The sequence below is a fragment of the Photinus pyralis genome, unplaced genomic scaffold, assembly GCF_008802855.1.
Source record: "Photinus pyralis isolate 1611_PpyrPB1 unplaced genomic scaffold, Ppyr1.3 Ppyr1.4_LG6, whole genome shotgun sequence".
NCBI lineage: Eukaryota > Metazoa > Arthropoda > Insecta > Coleoptera > Lampyridae > Photinus > Photinus pyralis.
In genome coordinates this window covers 7,192,678-7,214,060 of record NW_022170663.1, presented here as the reverse complement: position 1 = coordinate 7,214,060, position 21,383 = coordinate 7,192,678, and the positions used below count along the sequence as shown (strand labels likewise).

The following is a 21,383-nucleotide window of genomic DNA, read 5'->3' as shown; positions in this document are numbered from 1 at the left end:
CACCATACAGCACTGACATTTACTTGAATAGATAGTTTTTTGAGTTTTGTGAAGAGATAACAGCCGCAGAGGAGAGAGCGGATGGATGCTCTAATTTCTTAAAACCGTATTTGTTAATTACTTCTTGAACAATATCAGCATATAGCCACTTTCCAGTTCTTATTTGTGTTTTTGTAGACATCTCCCGGTATTATAGATCCCTTTGCCCTATGGGTACTCAATTCAGGAGCGCGCGTCCCAAAGAACGGTGTCCATAACTTGCGCCCCAGAAAATTGCGCCATCACCTCCTTGGGTGGCGAAGAGCCTTTATGAAGCCATTTTTAGCGCATTTCAACATAAATAAAGGATGCGCTGTTGTGGCTACTTTGTCCGCCTGTTTCTCCGTCCGTCTGTTCGTCTCTACGGCTGTGTCCGCCTGGAGATTAGGGATGTATGAGATATATGCTGTGCGTATTTAGCCACATTTTCTCGGTCATTTTGATTACGTAGGATACGCCAGGCTCCTGATCTTTGAACAGATATATTGCTAACAATGCTTTAAGATTAAGTTGCATTCCAATTTTGTTCGGATATGATTTGCGGTCCTTTTTCAAAATAATATTATAAGAGCCAGAGGAAACAGCGGAATGCATTAGTTTTTATTATTATGAACTTTCAAACTTTCACGAAAATACATTTCCCTATATTTTAAGTCGCATGTATTACAAATATCCGACACACAGATACCGTTAAAGGGTGGATACAGTACCTTACACCCTTCTTTGTAAGCAATTTTCTAAGCTACAAATTTTTGCGAAGAAACCGATCATCAGCGTAGCATCCTTAGCGACACATCGGTGCCATTTCGGTGGAGATTATCGGGATATTACTTAGAACCACACAAAGATAATTTAACTTTCCTCTATTTTTTCCGAAATTGGTTTCCAAATAGATGTTTTAGTCTACCTCGCCCCTGATTTTTTTCAAAATAATTGTATTAGGAGCACAGAAATGATTTTCTAATCCTTACTCTCATGTTCTTCCGATACTGACATCCCTTCAAGAAATAATTATTTGTATTAGGAAAGAAGATAAATTAATGTGCAATACCTTCTCCCCCCATACTAAATTGGTTTCCCTATATATATACACTCATGGTATTTTTGTAAATAGTTAATTGTATTAAGTGTCGCAGAAAGTGACATTCAAATATCTGCTCTCATAGTCTTCTGATACAGCCACCTTCTCAAAAGATAAATTATTTGTACTAATCAAAAATAATTTACAAATCTAATAATTCGGCAATCAAAACGGGCAACTTTTGCTTTGTGATAACTTCTAAACGTAACAGAAACGGCACATTTATCTTTGTTTTTATGCTTAAAAAATAAGAAAAGCGACACGTATCGTAATCGTATCGTAATTCTATATTACGTGAGTACAATAAATTTCGTTTAATTATTTTGATTATTTTTATAAAGCTTCAACTCTGTGCACTGGTTTGAAATTGTATGTTAGAAAACCAGTACAATCAATTTTGTTTTAAGGTACAAGAATGGGAGACTTATTTCAACTCCGAATTTTGTTTAAATTACTATTTCTAAAAAGTTTGATTATTGGAATGAGCAAAGTTCTTGACGGTGTTAAAGTTTAATTTATTCGAACTTCGTGATTGGTAAAATTTTGAGTTTGTTTTGTGTGTGCGTAGACATTAGGGGTGTAGGCGGTATTGACGGTGAAAATTAAAAATCTTTCGGTGATTAATTATTTGAATGTTGATTCTATTTTTTATTTAGATTGTTCCTTGCAGAATTATTAGAGTTATTGATACGATTAAATTTAGGAGGTTGAAGTTTAAATAGACAATTGGATTAATTTATAAGCACCAATTCGTTAGCAACTTAAAATTCATTTGGTGTTTCGAATGTGCCTAATTACAATCTCGTGCTATATCGGTTTTAATGTAGCCATGTATAAGTTGGACTTTTTTCTTTCAATGTTGCTAACATTTTGATGGTTTAATAATGCCTCGTCAGGAATTTTAATTGCAGACTAATTTTATCATACCTCTTTAAATTCTTTTCTGAACAATAAATGGTTCGAAAATTTGTAAATAAGTGCGTGTATTCCTCTATTTTTTATTTTAAGTTACTTATAAAAGTGTAGGTAGTGGTCATTCGACTCTCTCACCTTTCCTTTCGATGTCTATGAGAAATGCAATGCAAAATGCACCATAGAATCAATAATACACTTTGATATAGTTTTTAAATGCACAAAATTATCATGTTTATTTTTCTTACAGGGACATGGAAGAATGCAACTCGTTAGACGAAAGCGTGGAGAACCTGGATAGAAATTCGTTGACATCGTTCGGTTCAGGAAATACAACGGATTCTGACAAGGTAGGACGTTATTTACTTTTCGCACGATCGGGCGTTTTTAAAATAATACAAGATATGAGAGGAGGGTTGTAAGTGATACTTACCACACTAGATCTGTTAGATCTAATACGTACTCCAATGCTTACGTTAAATATCATACTTCATAACAACACAGAAATATGAACTGAATGTTATGTAATACACTACGAGTAATAGAGGGCAAACATTTTACCTATTTCATGCTGAATGAACAATTTGGACAATAATTATTAAAAACGATAGGAATTTGGTTTTTTCAATTAAATTTGTAATTGAATTTTGAGAAAGAATTGACACTGGAATATTACTATCTACTTTAAAATTACTTGAAACTGAACTTTTACTAGGACCTGAAATTTGTGATGTCTCCACGATAGCAATTCCATCGTTCAAAACTTTTCGCGCGAATTTCTCCTTATTTTTAATAGATTCTTCTAAGTAGGTATATTACACTGACTAGAGGATTTCCATCGCGATATTAAATTTGTTTTTTGTATTGTTTTTTCCTAGGTCTACTTTTCAATGACAAAATCTCTTTTGAAGGGTGCCAAATTTTATGCATCCAAAATAACTTCTTAAAACAAATATCTGACTATCATATTAATTAATTTGAATATTGTCGCTTTGACTTCACAGACAATAAATCTTTTACGCTTCTTAAACTATTACCGGCACTATACCAATTGATAGTATCAAATTTTTCTCCAGTTGAATACATCGCACACGAACGATATAAAAATACGCAAGCTAAAGTAACAATAGTAAAATTAATTATAATATGACAGCCAGATCTTTATTCGTTTTAAGTTATTTTGGTTGCATCAAATTAGGCATCTTTCATGAAGAGATTTTGTCATTTAAAAGTAGATATAGGGAAAAACAATACAGGTAAATCCCTACGTCTATTTTTTAGTAAATATCACTGTATATCATGAAAGCCTACGGCTTCAAATACTTGTGTTAAATAAATGTGATTCTTGTTAAATTCACATTTTAACAGTCTTTATTTACTTAATTACATAGGCTTTCTCCAGGAGGTCTTTGGATTTCTAAATTCACGTTCTAGTATTGTGTGACGCACGATTACTGTTTTATCTTAGCTATTCTCATAATGCTGCTTATTCATTTCGTCATATTAATTCTTTCTTCCCAATGTCCAGATCCAGACGGGCGTCCGATCCCTCCTCTGTACCCGGTTATTTCTTGAATTGTTCCTCTATATTGGTCAAAATGGCAGGGTTTTCGAGGGTTACGAATACTACCCATCCAAATTTTTTGGAATGGTTTTCGCCGCACCATGTCTCGTCAGTAAAAATATATATTCCATCCTGTTTAATTGAGCAAATATTCTGCTCTTTTACAGCTATTGCTGTTGCTTACATTAAAATGGGTCTCTGCTCCAATTTCCTATAGGCAAAATTCGTGTTTTTTCCATCTAAAATGAAGCGTGTTGAAAAATCGTCCGTTTTATCAATGGTACTTTGACTAAACTTCGATAGTCATTCTGCGTAATTAGACCATCAACGCACGTTGCTTTTTAAACAAGAACGACACCGAGGAGTGCCATATTTTTCTGAAGCTACATTTTCGTAATGCTTTTAATTGTATCAACAGACTAAAAATGGAAAGGAAATTATTCCTCAATATTATCATTTTTTCTTACAACAATATATAATAATAATAATAATATATATATTGGACGATGCTACCTTGGATGGAACCCCAGACACGGTTTTTCAAGATTTATAAACTATTATTGATGCAAATATCAAGTAAGGTTCGGAGTTAAATTGGGGAAGATGCGAAGCATTTATTTTCTGACGTTCTTCTTTAGATTATAGCAGAATCGAAGAAAAATTAAAAGGTTTTTCAGTAGATATAAAATGTATGACAAAAGGATAATCCGTCAGTTCTCGGTATGAAGCCGCACAGATGAACTTGCTCTAATGACTTCTCGTTTAAACGTTATTCTCCCTTCTCAGCAAGCCTTATATCTACTTCGTCATTGTTACAGCATTCCAAAATTTCTTTATCTATTATGAACATACCCATCCTTTCACCAGATAGATTTACTGCGAGTATTCGATCACCAATTATAGATTTCTGTTGAAACGTTCACTAATGTAAAAATGAAATTTGGGAAATTGCAATGCTGCCAATCATAATTTACAGGTTTGGGAATTCGGTCTGCTGAAAAACTAGCTGTTCTTGTCTTTTTGGCATCGATGCATTCTGTGGTCGATCTTCTTGACGAACTAACTAGAAAACACCTTTCAATATGGAACCATACTTGGAAAAAGGCCTAAATTTAAGGAAATAAAAGGCAACAATTGTTACACTTATCTTCCTTGAATGTAAACTAAAAAAAGTTGGGACTATCCTTTAGTAAAACAACGTCATGAAGATTTGATAACGCGATCTCAAAAAAAATCCTCTACAAACGTTTTTTGTTAGTAAGTTCTGCGGAATCTGGAGCATTTTTGTATGCACAACCCGTACTCAATTTAGGAACACTTTTAGACAACGACACTTTTCGAATTGCAATTGACCTCACTATTGGCATTGTAGGACTAAAGTATAGGTTTATCCTGCGAAAAAATGGCTGGACGTCGGTTTAACCGACACACTTCGTTAAGCAACATTATTTCATTGACGTCAGCTGCTATAGATCCACCGCAGAATTAGAAGAAAAACCAGGTGTCATATTCTTGACAGAATAGCTTCCTAGCTGAAACCAAAAATTGCCAACATATGTACGCACTTACCCATTTCCCACAGTTTTACTGAACTCCATATTTGCCAACTTTCTTATTTGTAGAGATATTTCTTTGAAATTTTAACCACAGATGCTTCTAGTAATGGCAACATATCGCAAATCGTAAAAATCAGGTGTGCATATGCGCGCAAACTGCGCAATGCCAACTTTTTAATGTATCACAACGATGTTGAGGTAACGCTTATGTGCTTGTGTTTTCGTATGTTTGTCTATGTCCGTCCGTCTGTTCCATCGAGATCTCGGCCCCTGGGTCACCAAGAGACTTCAGATTTTCGCTAATTGATAGCTGCTATGGTCTATATTTGCCCATTACTCATCATTTACAATGTGTTACGCGGCAATACCCACGAGTGGGTTTTGAAACATTTTTTGGTAATAAAACCCGATACAATTTTTGTAGGTTGTACACAGGAAGATAAGATCTTCCAAATAACTCAATAAAAATTTCAGGTTACTATTTGAAAAAAAATTTTGTTTGCTTTTATTAGAGGGACCTACCATCCAAATTTCGTTAAAATTGGTCCATAAATAAGAAAGTTGGATGTTGCACATGCGCAACACTATTTTTTGCGCATGCATTTTGTTAGCTTTTATTAAAAGGACCTACCATCTAAATTTCGTTAAAATTGTTCCATAAATAAGAAAGTTGCATTTCTGCCTCGATTTCTGCGCATGCGCAACACGATTTTTGCGCATGAATTTTGTTTGCTTTTATTAAAGGGACTTACCATAGAAATTTCGTTTAAATTGCTTCAGAAACAAGATCGTTGCGTTTTGCACATATGCAACACAATTTTTTGACTTTGACAATTTTTTTCTCCGTTTTTTGATAATATAACCCGGCCCAATTTTTTGTAGGTTGTACACAGGAAAATAAGGTCTTCCAAATAATAGAATAAAAATTTTAGGTTGCTATTTGAAAAAAAAAGTTCGATGCCGTTACGGCGCTCCAAATTTTTTTTTCAAAAATCCGGCCCGTTATTTTTCTGTTCGGTATGCCTAAAACATATATACAAAATTTCAACAAAATCCGTCGAGCCGTTTTCTCAGAAAATTGCCAACAAACGTACGTACGTACGTACATACAGACGAAAAAAAATTTTATTCTTTAAAAGTTGCTTAAAATGGTCTAAAACGTCGACATTTGATGAAATTTTGAAATGTTCAAAAAACGGCTATCGCAATAGCTACCTACCACATGCTAGGAAGCTAAAAAGATGCTAAAATATAGTAATCTACTAGACCGTTTCATTTTCTACCCTTTCAGTATTGAAACACTTCGCCCTTGATGGGGTCCATCTGAAAAAAAATTGCTTCAGAAATTTATAAAATTTGTTCGAATAAACTCAAGAGAAACGTTACTGTGAATTTTTAAGCTTAGCTGTTCAGCAGGGAAACACCGCTCGTATTTTATGCACTATACTGCAACAGACAGCATTTGATGTAATTTTTTATATTTTACGTGTGTGCCTACGCTAAATCTATTTTATGTTTTAAACAGTTTTATTTATATTATATGTCCCTACTCAAAAAATTTTCAGAAAACTGTCATGTTTTCCGACTATTGTCTTATCCGAAATTAACAATTCTGTACCGAAGTATAAACGCTCCGAAAAAACCCTACACAAATAAGAAAGTTAGTCTTCAGCCGCCAGACAGACAGATAGAATAAGACGATTTGGACCCTGAATATATCTATACATTTTGTGTACTGTTTGTTTTCAAGTGTAAACAGTTTTGCGGTCGAGAGTTTTGGCCTTTTACTTTGTCTATTTGCGCTTGTTGATGCAATCGACCGTAATGGAAAGTCAATAATTGATTTAATTTGAAACGTTTAAAACTGCACCATTAATAATGCGGGAGCGCGTAGAATGTTTAGATTGTGTAACCTAATTAAAGGTCCAAAGGCGATGGGATTGGTTTTAATGTCATCGGGTCATGAAATTGTAAAGTGCCTCCAGAGGCCCTAAATATTTCTTGCCGGCGAACTAATATCAACCCTCGCTCGTTGCTGCTGCTGATGCGGTACGAAATTTAATATTCCTCGAAAACTAAATTCACCTGGAAAGGAAAATATTAATGTATCTATTAACGGTAACGAATTGGTTTATTTCGTAATTCGCAATTAGAGGGCTCCGTAAATAAATTTAAGGTCTTGGTATTATTATCACTAATGTGATTGTTGTGTTACGGTAATTAAACTATGATACTGCACCTTCAATCATAGGGTAGTTTCATAATTACGTGGGCGTAGGGAATTTACATTAGGGCGTGTTTAATTACTTCATCACAGTACGTCAGAATTTGGTTAGATTTAGAAAAAAACTCCCTGAACCGAGTATTAATAATTATAATCCACGAAAAAAACGTTATGAATGTACTCTTTTATATATAAAATAAGAAAAACGTTACAGAAAATTCAGTCGCTGAGAGGTATATTATTAATTTGCCTTTTATAAAGCTTTAATTTGCTTGACGGCAGCTTTCATGTCTTTGTCGCCTTTATTCCTTTTTGTTCTCGAAGTGTCCGCAAACTGAAATAGAAGGGGAGTGTTTGACGTCAGTTATTTTTGGCAGTCTTCTTATTGTCCCATGTGTGACCAATATACGGTTTTGTGCTGTTATTTCTAATTTCTGTAAATGGGAAACTGCTAAGTAATCTTTGACGAGGGTTTGACAAAAGGTGCACCTTTTTCGCGGCGCTTGTAATCGAAATTGTAGTAAATTCGATAATAATTTTGCCGGAGGGATAAGTAGAATAAATTTTACCAATTTTCGAGGAAAACTACTACTTTAAATGCTCGCGCGAAAATGCTACCTACGTCTAGATCATTTCCTCCTACCTATTCACTAAAATCAACTGTATATGGGGTGTTGTAGCACGTAACTATAAAAATGGGGTGGTAGAATTTTGTTTATTTTTTCGTTTTCCAATAAAGACGTGTGGAAATTGGGTTTGCTTACGAAAATTCGTTAAGATCACCCTTGGGCGCGCTGATCTGAGTACTGGAAAAATTATAAAATCTGAAAGGGTGTGGTTAATGGTTATATGCTGGTAAATATTATGAATGAAATCGCATTGCTTTGTGTAAATAGACCACTCACAAAACATTGTCCAGCTAGCTCAAATAAAGAAAAAATTGAAACTTGATCTCACCTTGTTCATCTCCGGCATTTGCTACAAAACAAAATGTTAACAATGACTCGAAATTAATAAGTTAGGAGGAGGATATTTTTCCAAAATACGAAATCGAGAATCCTATTTTTTTTTTAATAATTGTGTGTATTTCTATATCTCGTTCTCAGATTCGGTTTTGGTTTACTCCATAAAAGATCGATTTTTTAAAATAATTTTCCCAGGAAAGATCGAAAACACCCTATCATGGTGTATTGTCTGTCAAAAAACATTGTTACCACATATGGAAACATTTTTCACCACCTCGTTTTCCTTTCTGTACACATTTTGGATGAATACAGAAGGGGTATCGTGCTCAATACTTGAATTTCAAAATCGTGGAATCACTACGAAAATTCGCACCCTTATTTCAAACAAAACCACCGGGAATAAAGCTCATAGCATCCTATAAAAGTACTAGCAGACCCCGCGAACTTTGTGCCGCCTTTGGGAAATCTCTTTTATATGGGACATAAGTTCGGTTTCGGCGGCTGCGCCGCCTCACCTCGCACACTTTGCTAACTACATAATCATCTAGCGGTGTGAACTTTACGACCTATTCTGATACCTACCAAATATACAAAACAATTTCATAAAAATCGGTGCAGCCGTTTCGGAAGAGTGCGACCACAGACGCCGTGTTACGAGATTTTTATATATTAGATTTAGAATTTCAACATTCACGTTTAAATGTCTAGGCCGCCAAATTTTGTTTGGGAGCTTCAATTAAACTTACGGCCTGCAACATGAAAATTTCAATGATTTTAAACTTGAAAATAATAATCGTTATCAACCTCAAATTTTGGAATAATAAATCAACGGTAGGGCTGCGAAAAATTATCGGTATATCGATAATTATCGATAAAAGTATCAATAGTTTTTCATTATCGATAATAATCGATAGCAAATTTCTGTTATCGCACAGCTCTAATAAGCGGTGCTGATATAAACTACATCCAACACTTTGCTCGTCCTAAAGTGATTTATTCTTGACATATATGGTATATGATAATGCAAGTCAAGTACAAGAATACACAAAGGACATAGTACACACGGCTCAGTTTCCTTAACAGAATTTTACCTACGTCGTTTGCAATTCATAGAATTCATTTAGTGAATAGAGGGCTTGCCTATGTAAATATTTCTTAACTATATTTTTGAACGAGTTGAAATTATCGATACTTTTAATTTTAGAGGGCAATGCATTGTACAACTTTTTGCAAGCATAAAACGTTGACTTCTCATAAAAAGTCGATTTGTGCAAATCTGTCCGTCCGTAGCAAATCATTAAATCTTGTATTGTAATTATGATGTGAGTTATCGCTAAATTTTGTTATATTACGCTTTGCATACTTTAGACAGTTGTAGATATAAATTGAGTATATCGTCATAATTTTATGCTTTTCAAAAATCGTTCTACAAGATTCCCTTTTATTTAGGTTGAATATCAATCGCAAGATTCTCTTCTGAGCAATAAATACCCTATTAATGGAGGCAGCTTGTCCCCATAACATGATATTATATGTTAAGTGCGAGTACGCTAGAGCATAATAGACATTCACTAGGCACGCCATATCAACCATATTTTTTATTTTATAAATTGCAAAGTAGCAACTGTTAAGTTTCGAAGTAACATGGTCAATATGCTGTTGCCACGAAAAAGAGCCATCGACACTAACTCCTAGGAACTTTACATTAGTTTCCAAATATAATTTCGATTTAGCCAGCCCTGAACTCAATATTGAATCCGGCAGTTTCTTTTTACTAAAATACAAACATTTTGTCTTAGCAATATTAAGAATCATACCATTGTCTGTACACCAAGACTTAAAAGCACACGTTACATATTCCACACGAGCTAAGAGTTCCCCAGTAGAAGGTGCCGCCACAACCATTGAAGTGTCATCAGCAAAGATTGTAATATTATTTGTTGTTATAAAGTTTGGCATATCATTCATAAAAATAATGAATAATAAGGGCCCCATCACAGGTCCCTGGGGAACACCCAGCTGAACAGGGTACTCTTCAGATAACTGATCTCTAACCCTAACAACTAATCTCCTGTGTTCCAAGTAGTTGCAGATTACATTTAAGGTAACTCCGCGAATGCCCAAAGCTGATAATTTGTCTTTTAGAAAACTGGGGCTGACAGTATCAAACGCTCTCTGTAGATCAAGAAACAATCCCACAACAAGGTTACCGGCGTTCATTTCATTGTAAACGGCTTGCATAAAATGCGTAGTTGCATCTTCAGTTGAAAAATGACGGCGAAAACCAAATTGGCAGTCAGTGAGTAATTTATATTTCGACAAAAAATTTCGAATTCTAAACACAATTATTTTTTCTAATAATTTTGAGAGGGTACTTAAGAGGCTAATTGGCCTATAATTTTCAACGTTTACTTTATCTCCTTTTTTAAATAAGGGAATGACGATAGCCAACTTGAGGGCATTTGGAAAACAACCAGTATTTATTGCCAAATTAAAAATGAAGCTTAACGGATGTGCTACTGTGGTTGCAATATGCTTCAGAATTTTAGTCGAGATCTTATCAGAGCCCATCGAATTCGACATTTTAAGATTGTTAATGTAATGTACTATTTCCTCCGGCGAGATAGGATCGAAGACTATAGAATTTTGGACATGGATACCTGTCGTGCACTTTACGGATGGCTTTTGAAAATGTTGGTTAAGTTTAATTTTTGGCAACGTTTGCAAAAAACTTTCCAATGAAATCAGCAACCGTTTTCGGGTGACTGATTTCCTCTCCTTTAATGTCAAGACAGATTTCATTAGTGGTGTTTTTCTTATTACAATTTAATTGAGAGTTTACAATACTCCAAACTTTTTTGGTCGTATTGTTAGCTGACTCTATTTGTTTCGAAAAATAGCGTTTTTTATACCAACTAATATTGTGGTTGAATTCTTTTTTGCGCTTTTTGTAAACAGCATAGCAGTTAGGGTCATTTAACTGTTTAGCCACCCAATACAGATTATTTAGTTTATCTCTCTCAAGTTTTAATGTTTCACAAAACCATGGATTTTTATTCTGTTTGTGGGCTTTATTTGTTGAAACAAAGAAGCAGAATTTGTTAATATTCGTCTGTAAAATATGTATAAATGACTCCAATGCTTCATCTGCATTGGAGTGACTATACAGTTTATTCCAAGTTTCTTCTATTAAGTGGTTTTTTATAATATTTAATTTCTTTTGAGAAAAGTGTTGTTTGGACGGCTCTGTTTTGCTTATCTCTCGAGGTATTTACATTGAACTCGATTATTTGGGCTAAATGGTCGGCAATGTTCGGGTTAACATTTTTAACCTTATAGGTAGTAAGATTTGTCACTATATAATCAATAGCCGAAGAACTAGTGCGATTGTTACAATTAGTGTAAGTTCTAGTTGCAAGAAGGACAGAAAGAAACACTTAAATTAAAAGAATCAAATATATCACACAATAATAGTTTTTTAACACTGTTCGAATTATAGTCTACATTGATATCCCCACACAAAATTAAATTGTCACTTTTTTTCAAAACATGAGCACATAATGCAAAATTGCTTAATATGATGCATGCTCAAATATAAAGAAAGGTACTTAGTATTCGGAATTATTAAAATTGGACAACTTCACGTTTGTGTATAAATTTTGTTGTCTGTGTGGGGTGACCAATTTTGGTCGTTATTTATAGGTCCTATATAAATTACTCTTTAAATCATTCCAAAAAAATTGATCTCGCAGTTTTGATGTATTTTTGTGTCCTACAGTCTTTTGTTTTTGACCTATGGGCAAAAGTAGCACTTTTCGATTTTTAGAGCCTATCATTTCTTTGTTATTAAACTATCGGAAATGTGTATATAGACAGCATGCTAAATTCTCTTTTCAGCTCTAGACATCAGGGATGATATTAAAAAAAGATTCAAGTGTTTCAAAAAAATTCATAAAGAATTAAAACGGTTTTTAAAGATTAGAACGTTCAAATACAAAAAGAAATAAATTTTGAATTTTTGAATTTATTTAAAAACTTTTTTTAATAAATTGGGGGACTGATGGGCTACCAAAAAACAGAAGTACAGTGTGTGTGATACGCCACTATTTCTCTTTTTATTGTCCTCTACTTCATTTCGTAAAAATCCAATCTGGCGCGCATAAGAAGTAAGAAAGTAGTATCCTGTAGCTTACAATCTGATGATATAGATTCAGATTCTCCGAAACAAATGCCCATAAAAGGGAAGGGGGCTAAAGGGCATCGACCATTTACGATCGTTTAAGCCAGGGAAAATGAAAACGAAATTTCTACTTCATTTTCATTTTATCGGGATATTTATTGTCAAGATTTTTGAAAAATTTCAAATGAATTTTTTTATTCAATAAAGTGGCAACTATGCCCCCATTTAACCCACACCGTATATCTCTCACCGTTACGGTGATCCACGAATTTAAACCACTCTGTACGCGTTGACATTGAAGTATATAAACGGTTAACAGATTTGTCTTAGGTTAGGAGTTTGTTAGCACTAAAATAGGGCCTTATGTCACCGAACACTTTACTACTACTTAACTTCATGTTGTCAATTTGCTCTGCTAATATTATAATGTTGGAGTCGTCTGCGTAATTAACGAATTACCGTCCGGTAAGACTAAATCAATGTCGTTCAACAAAAGAATGAATAGCAGTGATCCAATTACTCTTCCTTGTGCGATTCCCATGATAATATAGTTGATTTCCTTACCTCTACCTCCCTTCTCCTTGTACAAGAACCTTCTGATTGCAAAAATGACGCAATCCAATTATGAGCACCATCCCTTAACAGCTTTTCCAGCAATACGTCATGGTCGACTAGGTCATAGACCTTCGAAAGGTCTAACAATATTCCAAATCTGCTTTACCTTAAAATAAAGAGACGCGGAAAACTGACGCAAGGTGTCTTGTTGCTCCACGGCATTGCACCAGTGCACAAGTCCACACTTTCAAAAGCTTCTATATTTCGATGATTGTGGCTTCGTAGAAATTGAACATCCGCCTTATAATCCAGATCTAGCACCCAGCCACTATTTTTTCTTCTCGAATCTCAAAAAATTCACAAAGAAACAATGACGAACTTATAGCACCTGTTGAGGCTCATTTTGGAAAAACCAAATGAATATTTTTATACTGGATTAAAAATGTTATTGAAAACGGGGGTAAGTATACCTGTATTCAAAAGCATGGGAACTATTAAAAAATAAGATTTTGTGGTTGCTCTAGTCTTTTGTTTTCATAATGCATAGTTTAAAACTACCCCTCGTATGTTAAATGATAATCTGCGAGTTTTTTCAAAGACAGACGCACCTCTTATTTTAACGTAATTGATATATAATATACGCATAATCTGACTAAAGGTTTTCATTTGAATTCGCAGCAAATAATTTAAAATTCAATCGACGATTTGTGTATAGATCGAGGTCTTTTTAGAGGGTGGTAATCGCTGTTGTCAAACTGTAATTTATTCTCTCAAGTTCGGGCAGCCATAAAAACGTATGAGAGAATGCAGCGATCACGTGAGATTTTACTTCAACGAAAATAAATTTCATTGTAGAAAATAAAGGTAATTTTTCATTAGTGAGCCCGTACCCAATGTTATTAGGCGTGACAGCAAAAAGAAAAATGTTATTACGTCCGACGGATACAAAGCACAAGGATAGAGAGGAAATTTTCAATAGTCCCTCTTTTGTTAAAAATGAGGATTTCATTGTGTGTTCTAAATTAAAACCGCAATTACAAATATTTTAATCACAAACAAAGTAAATGAACATAATTGGTAAAAGCCCCGTTCGTGCAGTTTCTCTGATTTCACCCTTTTGCTTTTTATCCGTGTACAAAAATAATTTTTCATTCGAATTTCTGTTCACTGTACAAGCTGCAGCATTGTACTGATTGCAATAAGTACATAAAAATGTCTTCCAGAGTTTATGGATTACCCCGATCCTTGATAATTTATAAGTGTACTTAAAGAAGCAAAACGTTCGTGACGTGGTAAGAAACACGAAAGGATAGGTCTCGAGAAATTGCGTGTTTTTTTAGTTTTCTCGTGTCTACGTTTATTTCGTTTTCGATTGTGTCATAGTTCCCCTGGGCATCCTTTTAACGTGCCAACCGAGAAACTTACCGAGGAAAACCGTACAGAGAAAAGTTGGAAGTACAGAACTAATTTGACGGATAATTTTGTCGTAGCCTCCAAAGTAGGTATTTTTGCTATTTTTCCCCCGGTAATAATCCTCGCCATATAAGGTCATTTTCGTATAGCTCAAATATAAATTGGATTTTGTTGGATCTTTTATTTATGCTCGCTAACAATCTGGTTTAGTATAATGTTTTTGGACTGGCTGTTGTTTGACGACCATTTATCAACGCTTATCTAAACGATTCATCCTAAAATAGAAATAAAACATTCTGGAGGAATCGCAAAATAACAAGCCTATCATAATAAAAAGATCAATAATGCTGCTTGTTGATGGTTTGCAATTAATGAAACGATTCTGCAATCGTCCATTATGCACCGGTGCAACGAAGTTTGCGCCTCATTACCTAAGCATCACTTGATTTCGTTCTTAGATATTTGTTTTTTTGGAAGTTTTTAATAGAAATTCAATTAACTTTAAAACGAAATCGGAAGTTCAAGCAGAATTCTAAGCTAATTTCATCCGAATTCAAGAGTATTCAGCATTTCAAGAAGAATTTTGGTGAAGATCAATAGGAATTTATGTAAATAGCAACTCATTGGAAGTTGAAAGTGAAAGAGAAATTTTTGCATTAACTTAATCAGAATCCAAATGGAGTTCAAAAAGAATTCAAGCGGATGGTAGAGATGGAAGATTTTATGAATTCAAAATGAACTGAAAAGGGACTATTGGTCAATTCACAAAGAATGTAAAAGGACTTTGATATATTAGGTGCAAATAAAAACCTGGAAGCATTATAGAATTTAACAGTTCTTGATGAGTAATTTAAGAGTAAAAGAGATGCAAATTCTAGATACCTAAATGAATTATAAAATTGGGAGGAATTCCGGAAGATTCAAAAGTGAGGGTGTAAGAAGCACTTAAGGAATTCAAAAGGAATTTATTAGTAAATTTGTCTTCAACAGCAAACCATTACTTTATATTTTTAACGGTAGTTCAGAAAGATTGAAATATAAGTTCTAGAATAAGAAGTGAAAAAGGAGGGATCAAGGCCTTTAGAGAATTTAAATTACATTTGGAAGGAATTGAATAATTAATGAGTTTAAGTGTAGTTCATGATAGCATTTCAAGAGGAATATAGAAAAATTAGAACTAGTTTCAATTTTTAGGTGGTAACGAAAAATCTTTGACCCTTAAAAGTACCGCGAGCAACCTCTCGACAACCAATATGAATGCGATAATTATACATAATCATACAGGGAATGTGTAAGAAATTTGGGAAATAGGTGAGAAAATGAGAAGAATACTTTAGGAAATAAAAAACGCACTTTGACAAACCTCAAAATCCGAAAAACAGTCATTGTTATCACGATAAATTAAGAAATAATTTTAAAAAAATCTTTGTTACGTATCATGTACTGTGAGCAACTCCAGCTACATATTTCTTCTACTAAAAAATGTGGAAAAAATCTGAGGAAATACGCAGAAGTTCACTGTACACTTGTACAGGATAGGATGTTAAACACAAAATTTTAAACAAACATCCGCATTATACAGAGTGTAGTGTTACATATAAGTATGTAAAAAATGGGTGGTAGAGAGGATCAAATCATGCACTTTTTTTCCAAATAAACCGAGGGTCCAACGTGTTTCGTTTAGGAGCCACCCTCAAAAGTGGTGAAATTTTTTATTTTATTTATTTATTTATTTTGCCTTTATTTTTGAGTGGGCGGGGTTTCAGCCAAGGCTGCTCTACCAACCCAACCCACTATACATTTACAAATATCCATGCCCGAACTCGGATTCGAACCAGGGACCCTAGCACCACAGTCCAGCTTCAACTGAACTGCGCCACACTCTTCTAATTTGAATTTCATTATTTGAAATAAAAGACCAGCAGGTTGCGTGAAATTCAACACTTTATTTTCTGTTTATCGCAATCGATTTCGGCCAATTTAGGCCATCATCAGGCGTAGCTAAAAATATTTGTGAATGTATATATGTATAATGTAACATTTAACTGATTTTATCCATCTTCTTATCATATGACGGTAATTATAAAATCAATTAAATGTTACACTATATATACATTCACAAATATTTTTAACTACGCCTGATGATGGCCTAAATTGGCTGAAATCGATTGCGATAAACAGAAAATAAAGTGTTGAATTTCACCCAACCTGCTGGTCTGTTATTTGGTGAAATTTGCATTTCTTCTTATTTTCTCAGCAACTATAACAGTTACAAATACCGATAGCACGTCTTTGAATGGGTTTTAGGGTACACTCTTCACGATTTTGCAATTTTTTTTTCAAAATTCTACCGCGAAAGGGCGCACCCATAAATGAGGGCGCGAACAATCATTTTGATTTCGACGAGTATCTAAGGGTTTTTGAACATGAAAATCACGAATCTCAAAATTTAAAATTCGAAAAAAAAATTCCACCGCAATTCTTGGTCGGACAACAAAAATGGAGAAAATTGTCGAACAGTTTTTTACAACCTCTATTCAAACAAGGTCACCTAATTTCACATGTAGTTAGTTGAAAATTTTGATTTTTCACACCCCTACTTAGGGATGTGCCCTCTCGTTATTAAAAAAAAATTTCTCAAAATCGGAAAGGGCATGCCCCAAAAACTAAGACGTTTCACCTGTCATTGTACCTCTTATGGTTACTGAGAATAAAAATTAAAAATGAAATGCAAATTTCACCACTTTTTTGAGGATGGCTCCCAAACGAAACACGTTGGACCTTAGGTTTATTTGCGATAGTGCTTGTTTTGATTCTCTCTACCACCCAATTGTTTTTACATACTTATATGTAACACCCTGTATAAAGAGGGACTCTTTAAAAAATATGAAACGTGTCGGTATAGAACTTGAGGCAATTTCAGACAGTCGCAAAATCATAAGAACGATTACGAGAACTGTGGTAAACGAACAATTTGGAGCTGGAGAGAATGGACGTTCAGGTTTGCGTCTAATTGCTCTGTAGGTACTAATAATGACCCGATTAACGCGAGTTGATGAAGGCGTTTTTAAAGACAATGTTCAAAATCAGTTTTCCTTCATTCTTGGGGTTGTATAGACCCCTCACAACTAAGTTTTGTAATCAACCTAAATTGGTGAAAGGTGGGTTCGTCACAACTATAAAAGTTAAGCTTCTTTTGCAGTAATCGCCGAAATTGATTTTATGCCACCGCTTTTCTTTCCTAGAGAGCATAAACAAGCTCCGTACAAGATAAGGCACAAGTTCTCATTGATTTTTCCGGAGAAAAAAGAAGATAATGCTCCATTCCAGAGTCGCAGGCAGACAAATGTATAAGATCCTTCAAATATTGCGGTCTAAAACAATATACCCGAGCTGCATTCCCAGGTTTAAAAAAGAACAATTTCTTCAGACCTTTTCTACGTACGTTTCGAGGAAGATTTTCTTGATTTCCTAGATTTGCAGAACTCTTATAAGTGCGTATAATTTGCACGTAATAAGTTTCCTAAGAATTTATTTAAGAACATTTCCATGGAAACCCGCGAAAACGTGTCCAACAAATTTCCTAAAAAGATTACTGAAATGTTTCTTAGGTATAGATTTCGAGGAAAACTCGTGAGATGATTTCGAGGAAAACTCGTAAGGTGATTTTGAGTTTAGAAAGTTAGCAACAAGAATATTCTTCTTCGGCAAGAAAGAGTATATCAGACAGACAGAGAAGACTTTCAAAAAAATTTCTAGGAAACCTATTAGAAAGTTTCGAAAAATTTTCCAAAGATGATTCTGAGAAGATGCTCTAGAAGGTTAATGAAAACGTTCGCAAAAAAATTGCTACAAACGTCTCTAGAAAGACTAGTCCTAGGAAATCGGTTTCTAAAAAATAAAGACTGTTTTAAGTACGTTTTTAAGAGAATTTCTAAACAGAAAGAGCCAAAAAATTTCAAAATTTGCGTTTCTTCTTTCATTTTTTCCTCAAACCGAACTTGTGCCTTTATATTGGTACTGCTTTGTCTGTCTGCTTTTGTAAAAAAAAATTTAAAAATTGCTATCCCGACATGATGTCTCCCTAAACGGGGGCGCGGAAAAGATTTTAATCTCAACAAAATTTGGTACTACATTACTACATATATGGGTTTTTTTGAACATGAAAATAAAGAATACAAAATTCAGTTTTTAAACATTCAGAAAAAAATCTTTCATGGGATTCTAGTTAAAGATCTCGGCAGGAATTGTTCCGCCCTTTTTTCTGGCCCCTTATCCAAATAGGAGGGGGGGGGGGTTCTTGCAAAATAAACCTATTAGTATGTATAGTTGAAATTGAAATTTAAACCACCCAGGCGTCAATCAGAAACAATCAGGTAAACACCTTATCGATTTGCATTGCAAAGAACGCGACGCGGCCGCCACCCCATACGACTGCAGAATAAGGGGTTTTACACAATGAAATAAACTACCTAACTGTAATCAGTTATTTTAATTTTTTTTCATACAATCAGTCTGGAGTGGTTTATGATAAATTAAATAATAAATACAATTTAGGTAATTTGTTGCGACGCAGGGGCCGTAATAGGTCAAGCGTAAATGTAAGACCAGTAAGCCAGTATGGTAAACGGTGTATCAATATCAAATATGAAATATATCGTTCGTTAGGTATTTGTTATCCCTATTACTTTAACGCGTCGTTTTATTAATTTATTGTTCTATTGTCCCACTGAAATGGACAACTTTTCAAATATTAATTTAATTTCGACCAAATAATTCAAGGAGTACTTGTGGTGATCGCTTTTCAAAATTGTAAAACTATCAAAAATAATTAAACATTAAAATAGTATATTGAAAGATAAGTGTTACAATGCGACCTATTGTAATACGATTATCTTGTGGCACGAGTGGCGACGCGAAGCGTAGCCACGAGTGTCCGCAAGATAGGAGTATTACAATAAAGCATTGTAACACGCGTTTTTCATACTATTTTTTCTATTTCGGTGCTTTAATTTAATTAAAAAAATCATTATCAGAAACTATAGGGAACATTAGAACTAACATGTTTTATGTTGGGAACACTTTTTATGCCGTTAAGTTTTAGGTTGGCAGCGTAGTAAGACTGACATTTTGAAGTTCAAACATGGAAGTACCCAACGAAGTACCTACTTGTACTAACTAGTAACTGCCAACTTAAGAGATGAGTTACCAAAAAAAAAAACGACTATAATCACTGTCTTTGTACAACTGTTTTCGGCCGAAAACAGTTGTACAAAATCATCATTGTGACACCGAAATAGAAAAAAGCACTTTTGAAATGGATATTAAACAGTTTTAAACTTTAACAAACTTTAAAATCATGTAAAAAACTACTTTAAACAAAAAATACTCGTTTTAAACAAAAAAAAAGCAGTAGAAATGAAGAGATTAGCGCAGGATAGGAAAGGGTGGAGGACTGCATCCAACCAATCCTACGATTGTGGTCTCCGAGAAGAAGAGAGCAAACACTGAAAAATTCCGAAAATTTTACGGTTTTGCGTGTGCTACACTTTTTCCACAAGTTTTAGAGAGTCGCAAACTTGGGTACACGTATACTACCCTAATGGGTTCAAAGATCATACTAGCAAAATTGCTGTGGCTAACACAGATATGAGATACCACCTCCACACGTGCGCTTACGCGATTCATCCTTTTTATGTCTAAGAATATCAAATTTGGTTCCAATTGGTTCAGCGGTTTAGTCAAAAATCCAGTATAGACAAACTGGCCGATCGACATAATCGAGATTTTGTTCGATTTTTTTTCCAGTGCAATACCTCCCTTACTGACGTGCGGGTGGTAAAACTCAAAAGATACATCATGTTTTGTTGATTTATTGCCGATGTTGACTGGCCTATAATATGCACATAAGCGAATGGTATAGTATTGTGCGTCTTCACTTTGAGAAAATCAAAATTTTCCCGGTCCACCGCTTAACTATCAACTTTCTATTGAAAATTTGGCATTTACATTGTACAAACAAGGGAACTATTGTACAAAATCAGATCGTACAGTGCAATAAGCTGGGTAAAATTATATTATAGTTGCGAAACAGCACAATGACCCAAGAAATAGGGGGTGGAGCATTAAGTTAGATGGCAATTTAAATTTTTTCACACATACATCGGCCAAAAAAGGCACAAGTTATGTATGAGGATCATTAATACGTTTCTAGTTTTGATAGAAATTTTGGAAACTAAAGGCGCACAAATTAGCAGTATTTTCAATTCGATCCTACACAAGGGAGCATAATATGGCGAACGGCTTCTTGTGGAGGGTGTAAGAAAATGTCAAAAAATTCAACGCCTGAACGTAAATAGGTTTATCCGATTCGCATTAACCGTCTTATTCTTGCCGAAACTTCATTTTCCAATGCCTCATTGTAACGCTCACGCAGTGGCGCTTTGAAGCAGTTTCCTTTTCGGAATATTCACTATTTTCTCGTCTTATCATTTAAAATTCGCAAAGGACCTTCGCGTGGGTGAGCTCGTTTTAACTCTTGATGTAACAGAATAAGACTTCCAACATTATCGGAAGTGATTACTTTCGGATCATTTATTCGGACGCCCGAATAAATATTTCATGATAACATGTTCGCAATCTTATTGGATTTTTGACGAGGTTGATTGCTATATCTGCCGAAATTGCTCGCGGCGTGCCTATATTTATATATCGGTTGCGGAGGGAGAGTAGGTTCGGCGCCAATATTTGTCAATTTACATTGTGTAATTAGAATTCGCCAATTTCGGTATCAAAGGTTTTGTTATTTCGGTTTAGAATTCCAACTAATTTTAAATGGGGAGAAAGCGCGACTCGTGATAAGATGTAACAGTGCGATTCAGTAGCATCAATTTG

General features: G+C 34.5%; 1 protein-coding gene across 1 annotated transcript in view; it reads left to right on the top strand.

Moving 5' to 3' along the window:
• The first annotated feature begins 2,285 nt into the window (after positions 1 to 2,285).
• Positions 2,286 to 21,383, top strand: part of LOC116173536 (triple functional domain protein-like) — a 148,475-nt gene continuing 129,377 nt past the window's right edge. Inside the window, exon 1 of the mRNA XM_031491055.1 lies at positions 2,286 to 2,382. Coding sequence (XP_031346915.1) covers positions 2,287 to 2,382 — 96 coding nt within the window. The 5' untranslated portion in view covers position 2,286. The remainder of the gene's footprint in view (positions 2,383 to 21,383) is intronic.